This window comes from Salmo salar, chromosome 12 (assembly GCF_965601325.2).
Source record: "Salmo salar chromosome 12, fSalSal1, whole genome shotgun sequence".
In the NCBI taxonomy this organism is placed as follows: Eukaryota; Metazoa; Chordata; class Actinopteri; order Salmoniformes; family Salmonidae; genus Salmo; species Salmo salar.
In genome coordinates this window covers 17,684,180-17,708,322 of record NC_138302.1, presented here as the reverse complement: position 1 = coordinate 17,708,322, position 24,143 = coordinate 17,684,180, and the positions used below count along the sequence as shown (strand labels likewise).

The 24,143-nt window shown below is 42.8% G+C and overlaps 2 protein-coding genes across 3 annotated transcripts; one reads left to right on the top strand and one right to left on the bottom strand.

Annotated features, from left to right (window-relative positions):
- Positions 1-802: 802 nt before the first annotated feature.
- Positions 803-8,951, top strand: LOC106591833 (NAD-dependent protein deacetylase sirtuin-7). 2 transcript variants are annotated; one of them, XM_014183099.3, is made up of 10 exons: positions 803-980; positions 1,432-1,569; positions 1,860-1,964; positions 2,494-2,564; positions 2,639-2,711; positions 2,920-3,018; positions 3,122-3,358; positions 3,609-3,689; positions 3,992-4,098; positions 5,314-8,951. In XM_014183099.3, exons 1-10 carry the CDS (start codon positions 876-878, stop codon positions 5,516-5,518), a joined length of 1,221 nt encoding a protein of 406 aa, XP_014038574.1. In that variant the 5' UTR covers positions 803-875; the 3' UTR covers positions 5,519-8,951. The 2 variants fall into 2 exon arrangements, with proteins under 2 accessions (XP_014038574.1, XP_014038580.1); XM_014183105.3 differs by having other exon boundaries at positions 860-1,201.
- Positions 8,952-11,443: 2,492 nt separating this feature from the next.
- On the bottom strand, positions 11,444-16,926 carry LOC106591855 (uncharacterized). Its single transcript, XM_014183129.3, has 3 exons — positions 16,789-16,926; positions 14,162-14,324; positions 11,444-12,356 (listed from the first exon to the last, which is right to left on the bottom strand). The coding sequence occupies exons 1-3, from the start codon at positions 16,795-16,797 to the stop codon at positions 11,554-11,556; spliced, it is 975 nt and encodes a 324-aa protein (XP_014038604.1). The 5' UTR covers positions 16,798-16,926; the 3' UTR covers positions 11,444-11,553.
- Positions 16,927-24,143: the final 7,217 nt, after the last annotated feature.

Genomic DNA, 24,143 nt, shown 5'->3' with positions numbered 1-24,143 from the left:
ATGTAAACTGAACAAAAATATAAACATAACATTCAACAATTAATGATATTACTGAGTTAGAGTTCATATAAGGAAATCAGTCAATTGAAATGAATTCATGAGGTCTTAATCTATGGATTTCACATGACTAGGCAGGGGCACAGCCATGGGTGGCCTGGAGGGCATAGGCCCACCCAATCAGAATTCGTTTTTCCCCACAAAAGGGCTTTAATACAAACAAATACTAAATTTTGTCAGCTGTCCGTGTGGCTGATCTCAGACGATCCTGCAGGTGAAGAAGCCGGATGTGGAGGACCTGGGCTGGTGTGGTTACACGTGCTCTACGGTTGTGAGGCCAGTTGGATGTACTGCCAAATTCTCTTAAACGATGTGAGGCGGCTTATGGTAGAGAAATGAACATTCCATTTTCTGGCAACAGCTCTGGTGGACATCCCTGCAGTCACATGCCAATTGAATGCTCCTTTGAAACTTGAGACATCTGTGATGTTGTGTGACAAAACTGCACACTTTAGAGTGTCCTTTTATTGTCCCCAGCACAAGGTGCACCTGTGTAATGATCATGCTCTTTAATCAGCTTCTTGATATGCCACACCTTGGCAGAGGAGAAATGCTCAATAACAGGGATGTAAACAAATGTGTATGTAAAATGTCTAGGCTCTTTTATTTCAGGTCATGAGACCAACACTTTACATGTTGCATTTATATTTCTGTTCGGTATAGTTTTTTAATAAATTTCTGAGTTCTAGTAAACGTTTATATTGTGAGAACGCCAGTGGGCGCAGTTTTTTTCTCGAAAGCTACATTTGGCCTATTCGACTACATCCGTCCATAGCTGTCGTTGGTTTGTCTGTCAGTGTGATTCCACGTCTGTGAGAATGGAAGAGGAACCAGACACATGCGCGTCTTCTCGGGACGTGAGAAAAGCTAAAGAGAAGGCTGAAATACTGCAAAGGGAAATCCAGCGGAAGCGTTTCAAACTGGTCAGAGAGGAGAGACTGGAGATTTGTGTAGTCCACTGTTTACAAGCTAGCTAGATGTTATGCTAGCAAGCTACACCGGTGGCTTATAACACCGGTGCAATAACACTTATTGCAATGCATTGCAACGTTTAACAATGTTGAGAACTTTGGATAAAACTCTGACAGTGTTCGTACCGAGTGACATTGTCAAGAGTAGATATTGCCCATTCATGTATTCCAAAGTTAGTAACAATTGCATTCCTTTGCGTCATTCTCAATGTAAAATAAGCAGCTGACAATGACTACCGAAATGTTCAAGGGCCCATATAAAGCTTTCTCCGAGTAGGAGTGTTGATTTAGGATCAGTTTTCCCTATTAGATCACATGGACAGGGGGCACCTGATCCTAGATCAGCACTCCTACGCTTTATATCATTTTTGCATGTAATTATCTATCGTCACCTCCTTTCCAGGTAGCTAAGATCCTGAAGAAGCAGGAGAGTGAGAGGACACAGGAGGAGTCTGCGGATCTACTTCTGCACCAGGACACAGTACAGGAGCTGTGTTCGCGGCAGGTCCGCAGGAACGTTCTAAAGAGGAAGCAAGAAGAGGTCTGCTTGACGTGTCTTTAGAACTGCCCGATAACATAGCCTGGTTCCAGATCTGTTTGGGCGATCTTCCCAACTGCTTGTCACTTCAAACATGGCATGACAGTTCCATAAGAAGTTGGCACAAACAGACTGGCACCCAGGCTACCAATAACATGGTCTAAGTGGCGCGCTCTCTCCTTGTCTCATGTCTTTACTGACCTGAAACACCAGGCTAGGAGATGCAATGTGGAGGATGACTATTAGCATGGAATTTGCTTTATATGTCTCTCTGTGTCTTTGTGCTGTTGTAGGTATTTGATGATACAGAGGACCTGAGGTGTAAAGTGGGACAGTTGGCTGAGGCAGTCAGACAGGCTAAACACCTGGTTATCTACACTGGAGCTGGGATCAGCACGGTAAATACTGGGGCTCTGTATTTCACACTATGGCTGTGCTCCACTAGTCTAAGTGCCAGTTTATTTATGCTATCATGTCAACTCATTGTCATGCCAACCAAATATTTGACAGCAGTGGAGTTGGCAAGAGCACAAACAGATCTGGGGTCAGGGTATAACTTTGTTCTGGGGTGTATTCACAGGAACCAAATGGCTAGAACGGGGAGGGACTAACCTGAACCAAAATGAAATGCTTGTTTTCATTGCAAAACGTTTTCTACGGTGTGCACTCATACAGCCTTTTTCAAACCTCTCCTCGGGGACCCCCAGGCGTTCTTGAACTTTGAACTCTTCCAGCACACCTTATTCGACTTACAGAAGTTACTAGGGTTAAGGGCCTTGCTCAATGGCACATCGGCAGAGTTTTCACCTAGCCTGCTCGGAGTTTCGAACCAGCGACCTTCGACCTTTCCGGTTACTGGCCCAATCAGCTAGGCTACCTGTCACCCATCATGAGAAGAGTGACATGTTTCTGTGTTATGTTTTGCAGGCAGCGTCCATCCCAGACTACAGGGGACCAAATGGGGTCTGGACACAGCTACAGAAGGGCAGAGCTGTCAGGTGAGACAGGCTGGAGTACACAAGATGGCCACTTCGTCATACTGCATGTAATTAAGTCATCTCTCTCTCAACAGCTCGTCAGACCTGAGTGAAGCAGAACCTACTCTTACACACATGTGTATCAGGATGCTGCATGAGGAGAACATGGTCAGTGAGCTGGTTGTGTGTGTGTCGTCATGGACCTTGTGCTTGTAGCTTCGTCCGATACTGGAAAGGTTTTGAGGTGTGTGTGTGTGTGTGTGTGTGTGTGTGTGTGTGTGTGTGTGTGTGTGTGTGTGTGTGTGTGTGTGTGTGTGTGTGTGTGTGTGTGTGTGTGTGTGTGTGTGTGTGTGTGTGTGTGTGTGTGTGTGTGCAGGTGCAGCACATAGTGTCTCAGAACTGTGATGGGCTCCACCTGCGTAGCGGTCTTCCCAGACACACCCTCTCTGAGCTGCATGGCAACATGTTCATCGAGGTAGTTCACACTCACACTCTCACACTCCATACAGCACATACTACATACAGTATGTTCCACCTAAAGAACTCACTGTATTATTTTGACATTTCCTGGTTTACAGGTGTGTACTTCCTGTTCCCCGGTGAGGGAGTTTGTGCGACTCTTTGATGTGACAGAGCGCACGGCGAGGCACAGGCACGGGACGGGGCGGCGGTGCACTCACTGCGGGGGGGAGCTCAGGGACACCATCGTACATTTCGGGGAGAGGGGGACCCTGGAGCAGCCTCTCAACTGGAGGGGGGCATTGAACGCTGCTGAGAGGGCTGACGTTATCCTCTGTCTGGGCTCCAGCCTGAAGGTAAGGACCACAACATGTACTAACACAGCATCAATAAAGCCTGAAGTTCTGTCTAACCAGGATTAATAGACTAAAACAGAGTGCTGCCACCTCACAGGACAATGACATTGGAGTTCTGTGAATATTGAATAGAATTGAGTGGTTTTTAGTTGTAGAAACTTGACTGACTCCTCCTACTCCGTTTGTATGTCATCGCTGGTTTGTATGTCATCAGTGTGCTCAGACTGATCTTTCCATCTGTCTTTACCAGGTGCTGAAGAAGTATGCCTGTCTATGGAGCATGAATAGACCTGCTATCAGGAGACCCAAACTCTATATCGTCAATCTCCAGGTCATCTTGCTAGTACTTACCATGAACCAGCGTCTCCCAATCCTGGTCCCTGGCATTGCCCTAACATTAACATATTCATGATTAGTGCTAGGACAATTCTTTTTTTAATCGCACCCCTTTGGGTCCCCAGGACCAGGATTGGAAAACACTGGCTTGAACCAATAAAGCCTGTGTTGTTACAGAGTTGAATCTTGATCGTTCAATGTAGTTTCACTTCCCACAGAGATGGGGCCCTGGTCAAAAGTAGTGCACTATAAAGGGAATAGGGTGCCTGATTGATGATGACCTCTGCCTTGTTCTAGTGGACACCTAAAGACGACCTGGCCACACTGAAGATCCATGGGAAATGTGACGACGTGATGCGTCTCCTTATGGAGGAGCTGAACATTCAGATCCCTGCCTACAACCGGTAAGACCTGTCTCTAAACACACACACACACACACACACACACACACACACACACCTCGGCCTACAACCGGTAAGACCTGTCTCTAAACACACACACACACACACACACACACACACACACACACACACACACACACACACACACACCTCGGCCTACAACCGGTAAGACCTGTCTCTAAACACACACACACACACACACACACACACACACACACCTCGGCCTACAACCGGTAAGACCTGTCTCTAAACACACACACACACACACACCTCGGCCTACAACCGGTAAGACCTGTCTCTAAACACACACACACACATACACACACACACACACACCTCGGCCTACAACCGGTAAGACCTGTCTCTCTAAACACACACACACACACACACACACACCTCGGCCTACAACCGGTAAGACCTGTCTCTAAACACACACACACACACACACACACACACACACACACCTCGGCCTACAACCGGTAAGACCTGTCTCTAAACACACACACACACACACACACACACACCTCGGCCTACAACCAGTAAGACCTGTCTCTAAACACACACACACACACACACACACACACACACACACACCTCGGCCTACAACCAGTAAGACCTGTCTCTAAACACACACACACACACACACACACCTCGGCCTACAACCGGTAAGACCTGTCTCTAAACACACACACACACCTCGGCCTACAACCGGTAAGACCTGTCTCTAAACACACACACACACACACACCTCGGCCTACAACCAGTAAGACCTGTCTCTAAACACACACACACACACACACACACACACACACACCTCGGCCTACAACCGGTAAGACCTGTCTCTAAACACACACACACACACACACACACACACCTCGGAAGCAAACTGCTTGGACCGGGGAGGGTCATACCTGAACTTATTGCTAAAAGTTTTCCGTTGCAAATAGCTTTTTTATTAATTTAACCATTATTTAACTAGGCAAGTCATGATTAGTTGAATGTTATGGTGTTGAATCGGGTGTGTTAGTGCTAGGACAATCATTTTTTAATTGCACTGTTTTGGGTCCCCAGGACCAGGATTGGAAACCACTGACTTGAACCAAGAAAGCCTGTGTTCCAGAGTTGAATGCTATTAGTTATGCTATGGTGTGCACTAATGAACACACCCCACCTGGAACACCCTGACTGACTCATTCCTAACTGCCCTTCCTTCATCAGGACAGAGGACCCTGTACTCAGCTTGGCCACGCCGCTGAGACCAGACGAGAAGGACAGTTACACTCGTAAACTCATAGCTCCGCCCGCTGGTGGGAAGGACTGCTCACCAGGCTCCCCGGGACAGGGTGGAGGAACAGCAGTACAAGGAGGCTGGTTCGGACGAGGATACTCCAAAGGGAGGAAGAGGAGGAAGAAGGTGGCGTAGCAGAATCATAGTAGAAATTTGACGCACACGATTCTCCATCTCCTTTTTGTTCTGATTGGTTGTTTTTGAAATGGACCTTGATAGTAAGGAAGACGTACCAGCAAAAAGAAGTGAGAGGGAAAAACCTCACTAAGACAGAGCTATTTGTGATGCAGAGTATTATGAAGTATTATTATGGTTTCAGATACTACCTCTTTAAGCCTGAGGGAGCATCCTAATAATCTCTCCTTTCTGGTCCTCACTAGTTACCACAGCCATAAAGTCATAAACCTGCCTATTTCTACAATTTAAAATGTGATTTTAACCCTAACCACACTGCTAACCTTAAGCCTAACCTTAAATTAAGACCAAAAAGCCCCCCCCCCCCAAAAAAAAAAAAAAAAAAAATAATATATATATATCTCATATAGCCAATTTTCACTTAGTGGTCGTGCCATCTAGTGGAAAGCCTTTCTCCTGAACTGTGCACTTGTTCACTTCCCGTCATGGATTTAAAAGAAAATGACTGGTATATGGAAACTCCCTCTGATCCATGCCTACACTAATCCAATGCTGTTAAATTTGTGGGGAGTAGTGAACACTTCAGGAGGAGAGAGATTATTGGGCTGTAACCTAAGAGTTTGTTTCAATTGAATGGTGCTTTTTAGGAGTTTCATAGGAGTGGTGTTTTGTGTTTGCTACATGCACAGCACCTTACTAACTTTCCTCAGGTTTGCAGTTGTCGATGCCGTCCTATTACAGTACAGTACAGTCATGGCATTAGTATCTGTCATTGGATGGTGTTTGGTTTTACAATAATGGAAGTGTGAATTTAGGGTATGTCCCAAATGGCAACCTATTCTCTCTGGGTCCTGGTCAAAAGTAGAGCACTACATGCTGAAGAGGGTATATTTGGGATGGAATCTCAGTGTTAAATGTTGTTTTCTTGGTGCTACACATCAGTGTTCTCCCCAAATAATAGAGGTGCTGCGCCACCTTGTGGACTGGCTACGCCACTATGTAAATACTTGACAAATAATGTGATTTTTATTTATTTTTTTAAGCATAAACGAGGTTTCCATTCAAACGTTTTATACGTTATTACATATCACAATATGGTAGACAAGGTGGGATCTTTTTGTCTGTAAAATGTATTATGCAGGAAATGTCGGTGTAAACGCTTTTATGAGCAAATATTGCTATTATAGCCGTCATATTAAAGTAAACTTAGTGAGAAGACCACTCCTGTCATCGCGTGACTGAGACTCGTTAGGAAATCATGCAGTTTATCAGGCTACAGATGAAATAAGTTACGATATACTTCACAGGGTGGTGAAAGTGCACAGTGATCAGCTTGATGCTCCTTTCAATAAATCTCGAGGGTCTTATTGTGTTGACCTGATATTCGATTCTTGGCTGCCGTTTGACATAATAATCTCATGTAGACTATACCAGCACTGTATCTGAGAGCTGTTGGCTAGAGCACACGTACCAGTACCAGAGTGGTGAGCACACATGCGATGGGAACCCATGTAACTTCTATTTTCTATTTGGTACATGGGAATTCAACCATAAAAGGTATTTTTAGGTGCGCTACATTTTGTTGCTCTAGATTGCAGGAAATGGCAGTTACCGGTGTTCAAAATCACTCAGCAGCACCACCTTGTTAAAAAGTCCTGGGGAGAACCCTGCATCACGTTTACATAATGTTGTTTACTAAATGTTACTGTAACCTCTGTTGTTCCTTTCTTTTTTTTTTATATAGAAAGACGCTGATGGGGAAGTTTCTCATAGGTACAGATCTGGGATCAGCCTCCCCGCCACAATCATATTGTTTGGACAAATTAGTTATTTTATTGGCCTCCTGAGTGGCGCAGTGGTCTAAGGCACTGCATCGCAGTGCTAGCTGTGCCACTAGAGATCCTGGTTTGAGTCCAGGCTCTGTCGCAGACGGCCGCGACCAGGAGACCAATGGGGCGGCACACAATTGGTCGGCAGCAATGTTCTTGACCCATCGCGCACTAGCGACTCCTGTGGCGGGCCGGGCGCAGTGCACACTGACAAGGTCACCAGGTGTACGGTGTTCCTCCGACACATTGGTGCAGCTGGCTTCCGGGTTAAGCGGGCATTGGGTCAAGAAGCAGTGCGGCTTGGCTGGGTCGTGTTTCGGAGGACACACGGCATCTCGGCCTTCGCCTCTCCCGAGTCCGTACGGGAGTTGCAGCGATGAGACAAGACTGTAACTACCAATTGGGGAGAAAAAGGGGTAAAAAAATATATAATAAAAAAAAATACTGAAAGGGTCAAAAGTCAGGAGATTTTTCCACCTAAAACAATTTCAATGTATGGAATCACAAGTTTGTGATATTAGTTAAACTTCCCCTTTTATATGGAGAAAATCTCCAACGTTGCAGCCTGAATGAAGAATGTTTTATCTACGAACGGTCCATGGGGATATGAGTGTATAGCAGGGATAAGCATTTCACTGTAAAGTATACTTGTTGTATTGGCGTATGTGCCCAGTAACATTTGATATGAGTGTATAGCCGGCTGCATGCATTCCCTTTGGACGATAAGATGAAACGACTCAATATCGCCATTTGCCGGCCTTTGGGCTACTGTGAAGTATACATTGTCCACCCCTTGACTGTTTATGTAATGTTACTATAATTTTAAAAAGTGCCGTTGAATCTATTCAAACTTTGCCTGATGTATTGTTTTCTCTCTCAAACACATTGGTTGACAGGAAAGTGTTTTGGTACTTTGTTTACACACGAATCGCGTAGATTTATCGGAGATGTATAGGGCGCGTTCGTAAATTCGCTCTGGCTATCTACTCCGATTTCAGAGCACTCTCGTCTGAGTGCCAGAGCGCAGAAGAACTGATGAATTTACTGAAGCTCAACACCAGTTCAATATGACCGGTGTCAGTAAACGTTGGCAAACGAGGGTAATTCAATTGTTGCCAGCAGCACAGTTACAATCACCAACCATCTGGATAAAATGAAAACAGCCTAACCAGCTCTGCTAGGGCGAGTAAAATGGTCAGAGTGAGGGGTTCTCTCATTTGTGTCTGGAGGTAGCTAGCCAGTTAGCTTGGGTGATTGACTGCCGTTGTGGAGTCAAAATGCTCGGATCAACCCTACTTTATATGTATATATGTATATGTGTATATATATATATGTATATGTGTATATATATATATATATATGTATGTGTGTGTGTATGCAAAAGGATTAGAATTTATGAATGCCCAGAGTGCACTCTGGCACTCCAGACTGAAGTCACATGCAGGAATCAATGTTAATAATGAATCATGTAAATCATGCTGATATGACTTGTTTGTGTAGCGGTATATAAGGACTGAGAGGGAACGCCCTTGACAGAGTTTTCATCAAGCTTGGATTGAGTTTGTTAACCTCTCCGGTCCTGATAATAAAGATTGATTCATTTACACTGAGTTTGACTCCTTACTGGTGAATTTCCACAACAATCTTTTAGGAGCAAACAAATTATACAAGAGGTCTATGCTCCTTGTAAAAAAAAAAAAAAGATTATTATTATAGATTTTAAAAACATATAATTCATGTGATAAGTAGACGGTGTTTTGCAGATAATGGATTTCATTTATTGATCTATTGAATACATGAATACTGTTGGATTCTAGCTTGAAATCTACCTATTCATGTTACCAGGCTAGAACTTATTGATTACTTTGCATGTAGAAGGAATGTATATGTTGGGGTCAATGGAGGGTGGATAAGAACTAAGTTTCTGGAAAGTTACTGAGTGAGACAAGGGGGAGTGCAGGAAGTTTACACTCTGTCAAAACATGTTATTGTTAAATATCACAGCTCCTAAGGAGGGAGGAAAAAGGCAACAGTCTGGTCTCAGTCACTGATAAGGTAGGACAGCCATGGATTAGGGACGAGCGAGGAATCTGTCCCGAGGTCAGGCCAGATGAAGTGAGAAGAAAAAGTCCTATTTCACACACATATACTTCCACACCCACGAAGGTTCGAGTATCAGGCAGGGCCATGACTACACCAGTGAGGAACCAATTAAGTTCCTGCCTAGCAACAGAGTTTTATTGGCTGTCTAGATGTGCAAGGAGTTGACGCCCGGCCTAGTAGGAAGGTATAAATATATGTGCTTCTACAGTCGTGGCCAAAAGTTTTGAGAATGACACAAATATTAATTTTCGCAAAGTCTGCTGTCTCAGTGTCTTTAGATATTTTTGTCAGATGTTACGATGGAATACTGAAGTATAATTACAAGCATTTCATAAGTGTCAAAAGCTTTTATTGATAATTACATGAAGTTGATGCAAATAGTCAATATTTCCAGTGTTGACTCTTCTTTATCAAGACCTCTGCAATCCGCCTGACATGCTGTCAATTAAATTCTGGGCCACATCCTGACTGATGGCAGCCCATTCTTGCATAATCAATGCTTGGAGTTTGTCAGAATTTGTGGATTTTTGTTTGTCCCACCCGCCTCTTGAGGATTGACCACAAATTCTCAATGGGATTAAGGTCTGGGGAGTTTCCTGGCCCTGGACCGAAAATATCGATGTTTTGTTCCCCGAGCCACTTAGTTATCACTTTTGGCTTATGGCAAGGTGCTCCATCATGCTGGAAAAGGCATTGTTCGTCACCAAACTGTTCCTTGATGGTTGGGAGAAGCTGCTCTCAGAGGATCTGTTGGTACCATTCTTTATTCATGGCTGTGTTCTTAGGCAAAATTGTGAGTGAGCCCACTCCCTTGGCTGAAAAGCAACCCCACACATGAATAGTCTCAGGATGCTTTACTGTTGGCATGACACAAGACTGATGGTAGCGCTCACCTTGTCTTCTCCGGACAATCTTTTTTCCGGATGCCCCAAAGGGGATTCATCAGAGAAAATGACTTTACCCCAGTCCTCAGCAGTCCAATCCCTGTACCTTTTGCAGAATATCAGTCTGTCCCTGATGTTTTTCTTGGAGAGAAGTGGCTTCTTTGCTGCCCTTCTTGACACCAGGCCATCCTCCAAAAGTCTTCGCCTCACTGTGCTGCCATTCCTGAGCAAGCTCTGTACTGGTGGTGCCCAGATCCCCCGATCCCGTAGCTGAATCAACTTTAGGAGACAGTCCTGGCGCTTGCTGTACTTTCTTGAAGCCTTCTTCACAACAATTGAACCACTCTCCTTGAAGTTCTTGATGATCTGATAAATGGTTGATTTAGGTGCAATCTTACTGGCAGCAATATCCTTGCCTGTGAAGCCCTTTTTGTGCAAAGCAATGATGACGGCACGTGTTTCCTTGCAGGTAACCATGATTTACAGAGGAAGAACAATGATTCCAAGCACCACCCTCCTTTTGAAGCTTCCAGTCTGTTATTTTAACTCAGTCAGCATGACAGAGTGATCTCCAGCCTTGTCCTCGTCAACACTCACACCTGTGTTAACGAGAGAAATCACTGACATGATGTCAGCTGGTCCTTTTGTGGCAGGGCTGAAATGCAGTGGAAATGTTTTTTGGGGATTCAGTTCATTTGCATGGCAAAAAGGGACTTTGCAATTAATTGCAATTCATCTGATCACTCTTCATAACATCCTGGAGTATATGCAAATTGCCATCATGCAAACTGAGGCAGCAGACTTTGTGAAAATTAATATTTGTGTAATTCTCAAAACTTTTGGCCACGACTGTATAATCATGTCTTTGTCTTTGCAGCTGTATGACCCAGTGGGTGAATAAAGTTGGTTTGAGATTTTTCCAGTTGTCCGTGAGTTTTTACTGTTTGTTCAGAACTTAACAATACACACCTAGTGTTGTTGAAACATTATTCTACATTATACAATTATTCAATGGATAATAGGAGTTAAATAAGATACAGCTCTGAACACCCCCACCCCACCACACACACACAGCACTCCTACTCCAAGACGCTTGATAAATATGGATCCAGAGCTGCATATTATGCTACACAGGTTACCATGGTAATCAGACTTAGTAAACTGTTAGAGAATGGGAGACAGATGACTCTTTACAAGATGTTTTCTATTGAAACTTTATTTAGGGATCTGGAACCAGTGCCAGAGAGGAAAGGGCTTTCTGGTGTTTTTTCAGTGACTCTGAATGAGCAAAGCTCTTTCCACATAGACAAGAGTAAGGTTTCTCTCCAGTGTGTGTGAGCTGGTGTTTAGTCAGGTTGAAATCTCGAGCAAAACTCTTCCCACACTGATCACAGCTATAAGGCTTCTCTCCTGTGTGCATACGTTGGTGTATAGTCAGGTGTCCTGACGTCCTGAAACTCTTCCCACACTGATCACACCTATAAGGCTTCTCTCCTGAATGTAAGCGTTGGTGTATAGTCAGGGCTCCTGATTGATTGAAGCTCTTCCCACACTGATCACAGCTATAAGGCTTCTCTCCTGTGTGTATGCGTTGGTGTGTAGTCAGGTGTCCTGACGTCCTGAAACTCTTCCCACACTGATCACAGCTATAAGGCTTCTCTCCTGTGTGTAAGCGTTGGTGTATAGTCAGGGCTCCTGATTGATTGAAGCTCTTCCCACACTGATCACACCTATAAGGCTTCTCTCCTGTGTGAATGCATTGGTGTGTAGTCAGGTGTCCTGAGTGATTGAAGCTCTTCCCACACTGATCACAGCTATAAGGCTTCTCTCCTGTGTGTAAGCGTTGGTGTGTAATCAGGTGTCGTGATTGTTTGAAGCTCTTCCCACACTGATCACAGCCATTGAGACGTTCTGATCTGGAGAGACTCTTCTGGAGAGACGTCTTGTCAGCATCACGTTGTTGTTGAGGCTCCCCAGATGATAAGCCGCTCCCACTGAGAGAGCAACGGTTTGGGCTGTCCCCTGTGAAACAAAGATATTGAATAGCATGGACTCACTGCACTCGAGCAGTGAGTGCTCCTGCTAGAACATATGCAGATTAAATAGGACAAAGACATATCTGATATGGGCAGAAAACGTACATTCTTGTTAATCTAACTGCACTGTCCAATTTACAGTAGCTATTACAGTGAAAGAATACCATTCTATTGTTTGAGGAGAGTGCACATTTATGAACGTGAAAATGTATCAATAAACTATTAGGCACATTTGGGCAGACTTGATACAACATTTTGAACAGTAATGCAATGAATCATTGAATCAGTCAAAAATGTTGCACATATGTAACCGATGTGAAATGGCTAGTTAGTTACGGTGGTGCGCGCTAATAGCGTTTCAATCGGTGACGTCACTCGCTCTGAGGCTTGAAGTAGGGTTGCCCCTTGCGTTGCAAGAGCCGCGGCTTTTGTGGCGCGATGGGTAACGATGCTTCGGTGGGTGTCAGTCGTTGATGTGTGCAAGGGTCCCTGGTTCGAGCCCGGGTTGAGGCGAAGAGAGGGACGGAACCTACACTGTTACACATATACTGCAAAATCTAAGTACTTGTACTATACATTTTGCTCACATTTGTGCATCACAACACTGAAGTGTAAGGGGCCTCCAATTTTTTAAATAGACCAGATCTTTAGATTTACCACTTGGGTCCTGTTTCAGTAATAATGAAGTCAGACCTTCTTGTTGAGTATCTGATAATCTACCATTTCTGTAGGAGTGGTTAAAACATGCTAATAACGGTCCTCTGAAAATATAAAAAAAGGTTTGGTATAGTCAACTGGTATGCTATCCAACCCTGGAGTTTTCCCGGACTTAAATTCTTTAACTTCATGAAGAAGTTCCTTCCCTGTAATTTGGCCTTCACATGAGTCTTTCTATACAGCTGTTCATTTTACATTATTAATAGAAAAAAATCCATAGTTATCTTTGGTTAGTGGAGATGGAGGAGACAAATGAAAACACGTGCTTAAAGTACTTTGTTTCCTCTTTCAAAATATTGTTTGGTGAATCATGGGTGACTAGATCATCTGTCACAAGTCATTTGGTGCATTTTTCCTACTGCCATAACTAGTTTGTTTCCTTGACAAAGTCCTTTCTGAAGATTATTATGAATGTGAATAGTGATTCATTTACGTCTGTCCCTCATTTTAAGGTCAACCCTGTTACATAAACTCAACTCTCGTTTTAATATGGTGAAACTATTCCTCAAAAAATAAAAATCCAAAAGAAACATTGAACATCTAATAGTCAAATCAGAGTAAAAGGTGCTCGACATTGTTCAATGTTCCAATAAATCAACACAATCTACTTTTACGAGTTTTCAAATTGCCAGCGTCTTGAAGCTAAAATTGAGATCATGTTTACTGTGCTAATGACAATACCAAAAAAACAACAAAAGAGAGCAATGTGGAAAACAGTGAACGTAGCAAAACCAGGAAGTTGTTGTAAGTACATGTGTAACCGATGTGAAATGGCTAGTTAGTTAGCGGTGGTGCGCGCTAATAGCGTTTCAATCGGTGACGTCACTCGCTCTGAGACTTGAAGTAGGATTTCCCCTTGCGTTGCAAGGGCCGCGGCTTTTGTGGCGCGATAGGTAACGATGCTTCGTGGGGTGTCAGTTGTTGATGTGTGCAAGGGTCCCTGGTTCGAGCCCAGGTTGGGGCGAAGAGAGGGACGGAACCTACACTGTTACACATGCGGGCCGCCATCTTTATGCACCTCCGCTATCGTTACAGAAGCAGACTGTAGTCTAATCTACACACCATGGTTCTTACTTAATGAAATCAAATCTCCATCTTCCTTCTCTTCTCCTCCTCTCTCAGTTCCACTCCGTCTCGGTGTTTTCCTGCAGTCGACCAGACGCAGCAGTAAAACGGTACCGGGAGACGTTTGACCCGGGGACTCCGTGAGAGTAGAGAGGAACGGGCTAATTTTGTCCTGTTGGCCGCAAGAAATATCAAACATAGTTTATCATTAAACCAAATATTGTATTATTTTAGTCTACACCTCTGATTGATTTGGGAGCATCCCTAGAATATCTCCTTTTTCCTCAAATGTTCAATCGTTCACTACTTCCCACTAATCTAATAGCATTGGGTTGGTCAGAGTTTCCACCATATTTACTATACCAGTCATTTCCTTTCAAAACAGAGAGGAAGAGGCGACTTGTGGCTTATTTGATCGAATATACGTTTCGTAATGATTAAGTTGTTACGAGTGTACTGATAGAAGTAGGACACGTGACATGTCAGCAACTTTGAGAGAAAAAACACTAGTGCCAGGTCGACATTAGTTACCATAGCCACAAAGTCATGAACTTTATTATTTTACCCCACTGGTCATCTATGAACGTTTGAACATCTTGAGGAACAATCTGGCCTTAATGGCCATGTACTCTTATAATCTCCACCCGGCACAGCCAGAAGAAGACTGGCCACCCGTCAGAGCCTGGTTCCTCTCTAGGTTTCTTCCTAGGTTCCTGCCTTTCTATGGAGTTTTTCCTAGCCACCGTGCTTCTACATCTGCATTGCTTGCTGTTTGGGGTTTTAGGATGAGTTTCTGTACAGCACTTTGTGACATCTGCTGATGTAAAACGGGCTATAAATACATAAACACGATTGATTGATCGATTGAAAAACCACGCCTATTTAAACAATGTATCGTCTTAAAATGTAATATTAAACCTAACCTTAACCACACTGCTAACCTTATGCCTGACCCTAACCTTAAACTCACAAAAGCACATTTTTGTTTCCATGAATTTCTACGATATAAATGTTTTACTTTGTGGCTGTGATAACGACTGCCTTCCATTCTTTAAGACACTTCTTTTCATTGCCATTACATATTAGAAGACAATCGCTGGCAATTCATTATTGGGTTAATTTACAGGAACGTGGGGTGTCACACCCCACAAAAGGGGTGCTACAGAAAAGTTGGGAGCATGAACGTGGACAGAATAAAAGCTTTGGATGGGTGGGTGATGACCAGGAGAGGCAGATGGGATTGTATTGCAGGGACTTCAGCCCTACGGTACCTATCCCTGTGAGTCCACATCACGGCTACTCCCACCTCCAGTAGTTGATTTTCAAGTGTTGAAGAGAGTACGGAAAGACAGGGAGGGGGTTGATCCATGCAACTTCTTTACAAGGCGTCTGGAAACTGTGAATCAGTATTTTTTACCCATATATACAGACAGGTCAGACTGGATCAGCCTTTGTTGAACAGGAAAGTGGGGTGGCTGTCAGGAGAAGTATTACAGACCAACTGGCTGTGTACATGGCAGAGCTGATGGCCATACTGTTGGCCCTGCAGTGGGTGGAGGAAGTCAAGCCAGACAGAGTAGTTATATGTTCTGACTCGTGTGCAGTGTTGATGAGTCTGCAATCATTTAGCTCACATAGCAGACAAGGCCTGCTCTATGCCCGGGTGAGACAGATGGGTGTCCATATAAGGTTTGCTTTGGTCCCGGGCCATGTGAGGGTGGAAGGGAATGAGGAAGTAGATGTGCTAGCTAAACAGGCCGTTAGGAGACAGGAAGTGGAGGTGCCAATGAGCAAAGCAGAGGCTGAGGGAATGATAAGGACAGTGGTGGTGCAGAGATGGCAGGAGCAGTGGAACAGTGACACTAAGGGCAGGCATCTATTAATTGTTGACATTTTAGTTATTTAGCAGAAACTCTTATCTAGAGCAACTTACACAAACAATTAGAGTTAAATTGCTCAGAGGCACAGACAGATTTGTCACCTAGTCGGCTCGGGTTACAGGCCCAATGCTCTAAACCACTAGGCTACCTGCCACCCCTACTCCAGGTACAGAGTAAAGTAGGGGAGGATGGTAGGAATGGACAGAAGAGAGGAGGCTATCCTTACAAGGCTAAGGGTGGGACACAGCCAGGTGAATAAGTCATTACATGTGATAGGAAAGCATCCAACAGGAAGGTGTGATTACTGCCAGGAAACAGAGACAGCGGAGCATGTACTGATACAGTGTGGGCAGTATGATCGGGAAAGAGAGAGACTGATACTGTATGAGGGAGAAAGGGGTACAGGAATTGAGTTTGATAAGCATACTGAGTTGAACATCGTTAGATACAGTCGCAAATATGTATATTTTTTTCATATAATGAATAATCTGACCTTCAAATAAGTGGAGGTGAACAAGTGTACACTTTGGGAGGAAGGAGAGATGCTTAAGTAATAGGCGTAGATTCCTACGCATGATAAAGTATTACGCTACTTTGCCGAAGAAAAAAAAATCCCAACAAGTTTTATCGTCATGTTTTTTGTCCAGCCGTTTAAACTGAACACAGCAATGTGGAGGATCAAAGATGATGAAAACTAGTCCTAGACATTTTATACAACACAGCAGACCTACAATGTTTAAAGGAAACCAGACTTACCGGATTCATCGTGGAAGCTATTGTTTCTTACTAAATAAAATAAATGTGTAGGCTACAGCGCAGTTACTATGTTGTCACAGTGTTCAGATAAGGATTGGGGGGTTTCCGGCCGCAAGAGAATTCCAATCTCGATATTGTAACTGATGCACCCATAGACCAGAGCAATCAAACATATCTTTAAATATCCAAGCTCAATTACTTTATGACAACTTAACGTCTCACATCTCATGTAGGCTAAACTTACTTCAGAAAGTTCTTGGATAAGATTTTACCCGATCTATAAAAGTCGAGTAAAGTCAAGAAACGATCAACAACACCCCTTTCACAAAGAATCCTGCTTTCTGCTATCGTCTACTTTTACCTGGCAGCAATTTGGAACCGAGTTTCATTTGAGTGCTGATGTTCTCAAGGCTGTTCACTTGCGGTTCTGGGGGGGGGGGGGCTGGGGGTGGGCAGTTCCCATGTGACAACAATTTTGGACCCCCTTGTAGCCCCCCTAAATGTGGAGTATGAAGTAATTTTTACATAACTCATTTTTGCTATCATTCTTTTTTTACATCCATTATTACAAAGTGGCAACGATGGTGATTATAAACCTGGTATTTTGCCTGCTAATGTGAAGAAAGTGAAGAAAACGATATGACAACAATAACATCTAATGTTTAGATCTATTGCTTCACAATAAAAATGTGTGAACATCTTTCTGGAGCACACTTAATATACAATAAGGAAAGTTTAAAGATATCCATATTAAAATCATTGCAACAACATTTGACCACAGTAATAGGCCTGTGGCTTCTGTACTTCCATATGTCCCATTTGTTACACTAAAACCTGGTCAAGGGATTTACAATAAATATGTGAACATCTTTTGACTGAAAATGTTATGTTTGAAGATAGCCTTGAATTGTACACGGCATCTCCTCTCCCTCTATCTTGTGTTTGAGTTACATTGAGTTTGACTCCTTACTGGTGAATTTCCACAACAATCTTTTAGGAGCAAACAAATAATACAAGAGGTCTATGCTCCTTGTAATTGTTTTAATTTTTTATTATTATAGATTTTAATACGCCCACGAAGGTTCGAGTATCAGGCAGGGCCATGACTACATCAGTGAGGAACCAATTCAGTTCCTGCCTAGCAACAGAGTTTTATTGGCTGTCTAGATGTGCTAGGAGTTGACACCCGGCCTAGTAGGAAGGTATAAATATATGTGCTTCTATAATCATGTATGACCCGGTGGGTGAATAAAGTTGATTTGAGCTTTTTCCAGTTGTCCGTGAGTTTTTACTGTTTGTTCAGAACTTAACAATAGACACCTAGTATTGTTGAAACATTATTCTACATTATACAATTATTTAATGGATAATAGGAGTTAAATAAGATACAGCTCTGAACACCCCCACCCCACCACACACAGCACTCCTACTCCGAGACGCTTGATACATATGGATCCAGAGCTGCATATTATGCTACACAGGTTACCATGGTAATCAGACTTAGTAAACTGTTAGAGAATGGGAGACAGATGACTCTTTACAAGATGTTTTCTATTGAAACTTTATTTAGGGATCTGAAACCAGTGCCAGAGAGGAGGGAGATGAAAGAAAACATGTTTGTGCTTTCTGGTGTTATATCAGTGACCCTGAATGAGCAAAGCTCTTTCCACATAGACAGGAGTAAGGTTTCTCTCCAGTGTGTGTAAGCTGGTGTATAGTCAGAGTGAAATCTTGAGCAAAACTCCAACACTGATCACAGGTATCCGGCTTCGCTCCTGTGTTTATGTGCTGGTGTGTAATCAGGTGTCCTGAGTCCTGCCTTCCTGAAACTCTTTCCACACTGATCACAGATCAAAGGCTTCTCTCCTGTGTGTATGCGTTAGGTGTGTAGTCAGGGCTCCTGATTGTTTGAAGCATTTATATGATTTCTCTGATGAGATTTTTAAGTTTTAGGTGCAGCGAAACCCTTCCCACACTGAGAGCAGTGGTAGGGTTTCTCTCTGGTGTGAATTCCTCTGTTTAGTAAAATTCTTCCCACAGTCAGAGCAGCAGCGGTGAGGTTTCTTCCTTATACCTCTCTGCTGGTGTTTCTTGAGATGTCCTGATCTGGATAGACTCTTCTCTGTCTTGTCAGCATCATGATGTTGTTGAGGCTCCCAGATGATAAGCCCCTCCCACTGAGAGAGCAACGATTAGGGCTGTCCCCTAGGAAACAAAGCAATTGAATAACTAGGTTTTGCAAATATGGGTCCATAAACAGATGGGTTGTTCCACGATATGAATGCCTTTTGTGTCCCTTTGATATTTTTTCTGTAGAAATTGTGCACCAATATTCAATTTTAAATCTGTTATATTTAATAAAGTTCCCTTTAATACAGAACACATGGAGAATTAGATTAATCAGATGTTTAATATGAATAAAGACTTGGTAAAGTGACACAATGCAACATTTAGGTCCTTCTGTCAATCCTGTGTAACTTCTAGAAAGATGTTAACCCACCTAATACAGAGTTTGGTTTTTCAATTGAATGGTGCTTTTTAGGAGTTTCATAGTTTTGTGTTTGCTACATGCACAGCACCTTACTAACTTTCCTCAGGTTTGCAGTTGTCGATGCCGTCCTATTACAGTACAGTACAGTCATGGCATTAGTATCTGTCATTGGATGGTGTTTGGTTTTACAATAATGGAAGTGTGAATTTAGGGTATGTCCCAAATGGCAACCTATTCTCTCTGGGTCCTGGTCAAAAGTAGAGCACTACATGCTGAAGAGGGTATATTTGGGATGGAATCTCAGTGTTAAATGTTGTGTTTTCTTGGTGCTACACATCAGTGTTCTCCCCAAATAATAGAAGAGGTGCTGCGCCACCTTGTGGACTGGCTACGCCACTATGTAAACACTTTTAAAAAAAACGTTATTTGTTTTCATAAACCAGGTTTCCATCCAACCTAGACAAGGTGGGATCTTTTTGTGTCTGTAAAATGAATTACGCAAGAAATGTCAGTGGAAACGCTTTTGTGCACAAATATTGATATAATAGCATTCATATGGAAGTAAAGTTAGTCACGCGATGACATGTTGTGTGGTCCTCTCGCTGAGACTCGTTGGGAAACCATGCAGTTTATTAGACTACAGATAAAATAACTTCACAGGGAGGCCGTGAATGACCCGGGATCAGCGTTTAGGAGCAACTTCTCCCTACACCTAGGAAAGCAATGATGAGCACTGAGTGATCATGATTACTACCATCATTAGAATGTTGCAGTTTTACAATGTGAAGCCTTGTGGCAAGTCTCCACTGCAATATTTATAACCCTTTTGTTTCAGAGTTACTGTGAATTTAGCTCAAAGGCCAGCAGATGGCGATATTGAGTAGTTTTATCTTGCTGTCCAAAGGAAATGTATGCAGCCGTGTCCCCGTGGACCGGTTCGTACATAAAACATTCTCCATTCAGGCTGCAAAAGCGCCAATTTCCTCCTCAACTGGATTTAATGGGGAGAAGGAGGGAAAACATTTGGAAAATATGCATACTTTATTTATGAAACAAAACTTTCCTCCACCATCGTAGAGTAGTTCATGCTAGTCCTGGATGTTATGTATTGCGTTTAGCCAATCAGGTTGCAGCAGTCTGTTTTTATTTTATTGTATTGGCTGATTGCATCCAACAGAGGTGCATACACCACAACCTACTGTACTCCCTTGACACATTGATACAAAAAGAGAGACTTAAGATGGTGGGTGGAGGGGATTGCACTAGCAGCTAACCCTAAACCAAATTAAACCTCACCACTATACCAGCTAACCCTACACCCATTAAAACCTCACCACTATACCAACTAACCCTACACCCATTAAAACCTCACCACTATACCAACTAACCCTACACCCATTAAAACCTCACCACTATACCAACTAACCCTACAACCATTAAAACCTCACCACTATACCAACTAACCCTACAACCATTAAAACCTCACCACTATACCACCGCTAACCCTACACCCTTAAAACCTCACCACTATACCAACTAACCCTACACCCATTAAAACCTCACCACTATACCAACTAACCCTACAACCATTAAAACCTCACCACTATATCAACTAACCCTACACCCATTAAAACCTCACCACTATACCAACTAACCCTACACCCATTAAAACCTCACCACTATACCAACTAACCCTACAACCATTAAAACCTCACCACTATATCAACTAACCCTACACCCATTAAAACCTCACCACTATACCAACTAACCCTACACCCATTAAAACCTCACCACTATACCAACTAACCCTACAACCATTAAAACCTCACCACTATATCAACTAACCCTACAACCATTAAAACCTCACCACTATACCAACTAACCCTACACCCATTAAAACCTCACCATTATTCCAACAAACCCTACACCCATTAAAACGTCACCTCTATTGTGCTGCCATCCTGTTAGAAGGTAACAGATTATTTTATTACTGTGGTTAAAATGGATTTTCATTGTGTTCCATTGTGTTTTTCGCCCCCTAGTGGAGCTTTCTGGTATTTATAAAGACTGTACGGAAACAGGAAGTAGAGTAGTCGTTCTGTACGCAGAGAAGCAGCTAAAAACAACGCTACGGTGCAGGTCTTTCAGTGCAGTTATTTATTGTCACGCTTCAGCCTCGGAAAATATTTGTTTGTAATTGCTAGTGATGATAATCTTGTTATTGATATTATTGTTTACATATCAATGTTAGTTGCATTTACTCACACAAATTGCCTTTCATGTATGCCGTCAGCCGTATTACTTTGCTCGTGTGTCATGTAAACGAATTGTAAAACATACAATACTGAAGTGTTTTGTTACTGTTTCTAGTGTAATATGCTTTGTTATTGTACAGAGGTGGTTGCACAGTATTAGAATAATGATACTCATATGGTAATTGGCTATCTGGTTTGTCATCATGCCAGATACATGGTACCTTGGCACGTGCTTTGTATTTATGCAACTTCAACTTGAAATGTAAATATACAGCTGCAGTATGTCGATGTGAATTGTATACTAAAGTATATTATTTTCTGTATTTTGCAGTTTCACAACATAAATGTTTTCAATATATTCATTCAAGAAAAGTCACGCCTTGGGAGTTTTCTTGAAGACTTAGTTGTTAGCCATCTGTCTAGTTTTACATGTGTCAGGTCGCGTCAATTCGAATCTGGTGTCAGAACAAAGAGGAGTACTGTTTCACAGCTGTTTATTAAGCTAAGTAAATAGTGATAAATGCAATGTTCGTATATACAGGCTCACTGTAACACCTCGCAGGGCAGACAGAGAACTGAGTTACACATCCTTTGCTTTTCATTAAATACTCTGACAGAGATAGTTCCCACTCAATGCTGGCCTGTCAGAGGGAGGATGAGCGTGGTTTAAACTTACTCATCCTATCGTTGGCGTGCAGGTTGGTCCCAACCTCGAGACGCCTCCTGTTGCCGGGCGTAGTTATCTTTGGCAGTCGATTTATCTTGTGACTGCACAGTTCCGCATATACATTTCACCCATATCCTGCCCTTATCTTTTAACAAGCTCTTCCATATCCCTGATTTACAGCATCTGCATTCTTTCCATATGACTCACCATCCCATGAGCCCCTTCCTCTCACACAGCAGTATGCTCTTATCATATAGAGTATAAACGTAATATTATAGCATAGCTTCTTTGTTATATTATATAGGTTATGCAAACAAATAGTTGGTCAAACCCTAACACATGGGAATGCAATTTCAGGGAAGAATAACTAACCCTACACCCATTAAAACCTCACCACTATACCAACTAACCCTATGTAACCGATGTGAAATGGCTAGTTAGTTAGCGGTGGTGCGCGCTAATAGCGTTTCAATCGGTGACGTCACTCGCTCTGAGACTTGAAGTAGGATTTCCCCTTGCGTTGCAAGGGCCGCGGCTTTTGTGGCGCGATGGGTAACGATGCTTCGTGGGGTGTCAGTTGTTGATGTGTGCAAGGGTCCCTGGTTCGAGCCCAGGTTGGGGTGAAGAGAGGGACGGAACCTACACTGTTACACCTACACCCTTAAAACCTCACCACTATATCAACTAACCCTACACCCATTAAAACCTCACCACTATACCAACTAACCCTACACCCATTAAAACCTCACCACTATATCAACTAACCCTACACCCATTAAAACCTCACCACTATACCACTACAGCACCAGTCTGTTTGTTTCCCCTCTAGTCTGATAGATTTCAAAATAGAAGATCTGATTGACTGAACGTGATACATAGCATCAGAGACTAGCATTGACTACTCTAGCATGGTGGTGGAAAATGGTGTTTCAGAAAGAAAGTACACCGTTTCCCTGTGGTTTTCTTCTGCCTTCTGGCCATTAAATCAAGTTAAAGGGGAAGTTAACCTAAAATCCCACATTTCCCAAGTGATTCCATACATTGAAACTAGATAGGTGGAGTTCTCTCGCTCCCTACAGTATAGAACTGGAGAGCTGCTAAAATGAGTCATGTCCATTGTCAGTCAAAGAGCAATTAAGAAAACCGTGAATTGTAGACAAATTACTTTTTTTATTTAAATTGTCTTGCCAAATTAGCTATTTTAATCAAAAATACTATCGGTTTTAAGTCAGGAAATGTGTACTTTCCACCTAAAACAATTGCGATGATTTAATATTTCATGTGGCCGACTGCAACAACAGGGAGAGAGAGAGGCACATTCCACCTAACTAATTTCAATGTATGGAATCACTTAGGAAGTTTGGGATTTTAGGTAAACTTCCCCTTTATATGGAGGAAATCTATAACTTGGCAGGGTGAATGGAGAATGTTTTATCTACGAACCGGTCAATGGGGATATTAGTGTATAGCGAAGATATAAGCGTTTCACTGTAGTCAACACCTGTTGTATTGGCCCAAAACGTTTGATTAGATATGAGTAAAACGACTCAATATCGCCATTTGCAGGCCTTTGGGCTACTGTGAAGTATACATTGTCCACCCCTTGACTGTTTTTGTACTGTTACTATAATTTAAAGTTCCATTGAATCTGTTGAAACTTTGCATGCTGTATTTTTTCGTGTCTCAAACAAATTGGTTGTCAGGGAAGTGTTTTGGTACTTTGTTTACACGCTAATCGCGTATATTTATCGGAGATGTATAGGGCGCGTTCGTAAATTCGCTCTGGCTATCTACTCCGATTTCAGAGCACTCTCGTCTGAGTGCCAGAGCGCAGAAGAACTGATGAATTTACTGAAGCTCAACACCAGTTGAAAATGGCTGGTGTCAGTATACTTCGGCAAAAATAGGGTAATTCAATTGTTGCCAGCAGCAGAGTTACAAT

Coding starts and splice junctions, on each gene's coding strand:
- LOC106591833 (XM_014183099.3), top strand. CDS start 876: ATGGAAGAGGAACCAGACACATGCGCGTCTTCTCGGGACGTGAGAAAA. Junction 1,965..2,493: donor CTGGAGCTGGGATCAGCACG/GTAAATACTGGG, acceptor TATGTTTTGCAG/GCAGCGTCCATCCCAGACTA. Junction 2,565..2,638: donor CAGAAGGGCAGAGCTGTCAG/GTGAGACAGGCT, acceptor CTCTCTCAACAG/CTCGTCAGACCTGAGTGAAG.
- LOC106591855 (XM_014183129.3), bottom strand. Junction 12,357..14,161: donor TGGAGATTTGATTTCATTAA/GTAAGAACCATG, acceptor TTTGTTTCACAG/GGGACAGCCCAAACCGTTGC.